General features: G+C 40.0%; 1 protein-coding gene across 2 annotated transcripts in view; it reads right to left on the bottom strand.

Moving 5' to 3' along the window:
- Positions 1-4,423, bottom strand: part of LOC144031491 (protein tyrosine phosphatase type IVA 2-like) — a 13,528-nt gene extending 9,105 nt beyond the window's left edge. For both annotated transcript variants that reach the window (XR_013287539.1, XM_077538710.1), the window contains exons 1-6: positions 4,265-4,423; positions 3,701-3,841; positions 2,226-2,363; positions 1,784-2,164; positions 1,600-1,692; positions 1-14 (exon numbers count right to left, since the gene is read on the bottom strand). The exon at positions 1-14 is cut by the window's left edge and continues 117 nt beyond it. Coding sequence is in view for 1 of the 2 variants with exons in the window: in XM_077538710.1 (XP_077394836.1) it covers positions 1-14; positions 1,600-1,692; positions 1,784-1,879 (203 nt within the window). In the remaining variant the exon portion in view is untranslated. The remainder of the gene's footprint in view (positions 15-1,599; positions 1,693-1,783; positions 2,165-2,225; positions 2,364-3,700; positions 3,842-4,264) is intronic.
- Between the last annotated feature and the right edge of the window lie 96 nt (positions 4,424-4,519).

Below are 4,519 nucleotides of genomic sequence, written 5' to 3'. Positions count from 1 at the left end.
TCAAACGGCATATCCTGGTACAGACAATGTGGATTTAGGCAAACGTCATCACTACAGTTTGATGTTCTGTCTCGGGAAGAAAGGCTTACATTATGGAACATAGACAAATACATTCAAATGAAGGGAGTGACTATCGTTTTCAGCGCATTGACACTTGCGTGACCAATAGGGAGGGAAGAAGGAGAGAGATTCGGATTTTCATGATACTACTTTGACTTTGTCAGATAAAAACTAAAATAAAACACTTAAGTTCAGTTGACAGTATTATCTACGTTTTCTCAATAACACGTAAAAAAAAAAAAAAAAACAACAACAACAACAACAACTGATCACTGGGCAGTATTTATTCACAGTCACACCAGATTGTGCAACTGTAGGAGGTCTTCAGATTTAATCGCTATGACAATGTACACTATAAATGTTGAGTTTTGCCATTACAACATTAATAGTTGAAGATGTCAAGTAAACAAGACTGTTTCATTTGGAAATTATTTAAGAAATGTACAGGGTGTCCATAAAGTCTCTAACCCGTAATCTAACTTGGTTCTTAGGGGTGTCCAAAGATTTTTTGCAGAGGACCATATTTGGTGAGGTCATCTATGTGTGGACCATTCAGCTTCAAGTAGCTTTCATTTTTCACAGCGTTTCTTGCAAGTCACCTTGTCGTACTTTTTAATGTTGGGTCTGGTAGTGAATCTTGATATTGAATACGTTGAAAACAGCCACAGTCACTCATCAAAATTAAACAGAGGCAACTGTTTCCTAGTTTAGTGCGTGTTGATTACACCAATTTCCACTTATCCTGGCAGTGAAAAGTCAGCTTTCATTTTCTTTACTAGAAAAAAGAATCATACCCCAAAGAGGGTGCGTTGCTCAGAACATATTTCCAAATGGACCTGAGAGCGTGGCCAGGGATCTGCTGCCATCTTCTGGTTAAATAGAAAACAGCTACTTTGTACGTGTGGATTTTCTACTGTGCTCAAAAGTCCCGACTGGCCACACATGATTCATTTTATGCCAGAGGTTGCAGGTGGAAATTTTAAACATGGACTGCAATTTGACCCCGGTCCAGACTTTGGTATGGTACATTTATGTATAGTACACTATAAACGATCCCGTTCTTAGTTTATTTGCAGTGCTTCTCAAATAGTGGGGCGCGCCCCCCTGAGGGGACCATCAAGGGGCACCATCAAGGGGCAGCGCGTTTGACCTTGGGGAACAGACAGTGACAGAAAATTATTGAATAGCACTGATTTATTTGAAACATGCCAAATTTCTCAATATTGTAAATATTTACAAATGAAATGTTCACACTTCAAGCCCACCTGTAAATTCTCAGTTTTACATCAAGAGTTTTTAATGGCTTGTTGAAAAATGTATTTTCTTCTTGATTATGAAACCATATACATTTTGTTGATAATGGGTATCTTCACTCTTTATATGTAGCTATAATTAGATATCCAGTTCATATGTTTTTCTAAATGTGGATCTTAGAGAATAACCACATTTTTTTGGGTCTGTGTTTGTGCTCAAATAAAAAAGTAAATAAAATGAAGTTGATTTAAGTTTGGGAAAATCTGCTGTAAATGGATCACTCACCAGGACTCGAATGCCTTCTTGTTCCACGGGCACCTTGTCATAAGTAGCAGCACACACTCGTACCAGAGTGTTAGCGCTATATGCTTTGAGATCCTTTGAATCAACACATACAGATTTCAATGACACAACAATCTCTTCAAACAATGTAACAGCTGTTATTGTAATTTCAAAAAATGTGCTCTACCTCTATAAACCGTCCAAGTTGTGCATTGGTGGGGTTGTGCGTGATGAGGAACCTTAAACAGTCGTAAGATATTTCTACTGGTGCAAGTCGATTCATTTTCACACCCACACAAGTGTGCTACTTAATGGAGAATTGCAAAGGTTTTGTGAAATACAAGGATGAACGGTCGAGAAAATCTTAAGACTTGAGCAAATGGGAAAACTGAGATCAAATGAAAAAAAAAAAAGAAAAGATCAATCCAGGCTTCCTTTACAAAGCATCAACCCATCCAGAGAAGTAAATCAAATCAAGAGCCGAGATTAGGTTGAGAGCGCAAATCAACACAGGCTGTGCCGTTCCCCAAGATTTCTTCATGTGGTTTAACAGGATGGCAGGGAAGTCCTGCAAAGACAGTGCCACAGTGTTCTATTCATATCTTTCATGATTATTGACGCTGCCGTACCTGTGGGTATGTCTGTATGAATTTCAGTGTTTTGCTCTGTCTTTCTTGTATCGCTGGTTCACTTGTCCACAATGAGCAGCAGGTGCTGGGCTTGGCAGAATTCCCTTTCACGCCTTGCAACTGCCATGCATGAGCAGCCTGAAAAGAGACAAAGAGAATACTTTTGCCTTGTCCTTTCAATGTGGTTTTAAAAAGTACTAGTGGTTACGTTATCAATGGCACACAATATTGTTCTTCTGCGCCTTATGTCGCTCGATGGCTCGGCCATTTCTCATGCAACGATATGGAGCGTGCATGGAACTATAGGTAAATCGACTTCCTACTTCCTTTCCCCCGTGACTGGGAGGGGTTCCCATGAATACAGGGGACGTGCAAGTGTTTCCATTACAATTTAGTAAAATACTTCTATTACGGCAAGTCTCAAAAAACACCTCATGCGGGCCTAATATATATATATATATATATATATATATATATATATATATATATATATATATATATATTTTTTTTTTAAGATATTTGAGAGCTTTTTCAAAAATCATGTATTTCTTTTACCAGCTTCCTTTTGCACAAACCCAAGGTAACAGAAACGCACCTAGTAGAGTGGAAAGAGGAACAGGTTTATCCGATTATACGTTTGAAAGACTTTGAGATTCAACCAGTGGTTTGAGAGCTAGAAAGGAAGAAATGGACAGATGGAGAGGGGTACAGAGGGAAATGGAGGGAGAAGAGAGATAGAGGCAGAGCGAGCGAGGGAGAGACAGACAGACAGACAGACAGACAGACAGAGAGGGGGGGGGGGAGAGAGAGAGAGAGAGAGAGATGCTAATTGAGGCTGAAAGCACTTTATGTTCTTCCTTCTTTTTTTTTAAGTTTTGAATTGGCCAGATGTGAGGAAAATTAGATCACCTTTAATGAGGCTGGAAATTGTTTGTTTGCTTGTCAATGTTGACAATGTCTTCAGTTGATTATCCATCCATCCATTTTCTTGACTGCTTATTCCTCACAAGGCTCTGGGCAGTAGGCGGGGTACACCCTGGGTGGTTGCCAGCCAAACGCAGGGCACACAGAGACAAACAACCATCCACACTCACAAGCACACCTAGGGACAATACAATGAACCTGCCATGAATTTCTTTGGAATGTGGGAGGACACCAGAGTACCCGGAGAAGACCCACGCAGGCACGGGGAGAACATGCAAACTCCACCCAGGAAGGCTGGAGCCTGGACTCGAACCCAAGTCCTCAGAACTGGGAGGTGGACGTGCTAACCAGTCATCCCACCGTGCCGTCATTCAGTTGATTACCGTATAATTATTTCATTTATTTTCATATTGCGCAGCAACTTGTGAAAAATAAAGATGCCTGTCAAAACTTCTGCACGTTTTATAGTTCCATTACACCTTTTTCAGAGAAATAACTCTAAATATAACTCATTTTTAAAAGTAACTTGAACACCACTGATAATTACTCACTGTGATGTGAGCTGAGGAGACAGTTCATTGAGCACACACAGGACAATGTGACGGCTGCTGGATGTAGACACACCATTGATGAAGATGCTGTTGTTTTCGTCCTGCTCACGGCTGACAACGGCCTGCTAGCTTGATGCTAATCTGTTGTGAAAGAGAACACTGTAGCTAAGGGTAGCTGCAATGATACGTTTGAGCGAAGGCTTATTTCACAAAACAACGAAATCATTTCAAGCAATAGTGATAATAGGATGTTGTTTCTAAGATAGATTGCGTTTACAATAATCGATATATCCGTTTCTGACAAGTGACATTGGGGAAAAAAACGAGTCTATGTTTAAGTCAAGATATTTGGTTAAGTTTCATTGATAGCTACAGCCCGTAAACTGAATAGTATGCCAAATAAATGACTTCCGAAAATGAGTTATTGCTGTACTCAAGTAAACTGATTTACAATGTAACGCTCACGTAGCGTCTGACGAGATAATATAGTCTACTACATTGACGTCTGTACAAAAACACCGCATGTAACACAAAACAAAAAAAGCTTAATTGAACTGTATTTACAGTTAAATTGGTCCAAAGAGGTCCTGGAAAGGCGGGTTACAAAAAAAAAAAAAAACCAGGTCGTTACAACCAGGTTCCAAAACAGAACGCAATACAACCTTACAGAGCTGTCAATACGCGAGGTGACCGCTGCATGATCGGTGACCCGCATGCGCAGAAGATCGGCCATCTTGGATAATAATAATGCACTTGGCTTTGAACTGCTGCATTGCTTCTACAGTCATGTATTAAATCTGTTAAAACAATCAAGAGTCA

Source organism: Festucalex cinctus, chromosome 12 (assembly GCF_051991245.1).
Source record: "Festucalex cinctus isolate MCC-2025b chromosome 12, RoL_Fcin_1.0, whole genome shotgun sequence".
Taxonomy (NCBI): Eukaryota; Metazoa; Chordata; class Actinopteri; order Syngnathiformes; family Syngnathidae; genus Festucalex; species Festucalex cinctus.
Note: the sequence above shows the minus strand (reverse complement) of the source record. Positions and strands in the feature narration are given on the sequence as shown.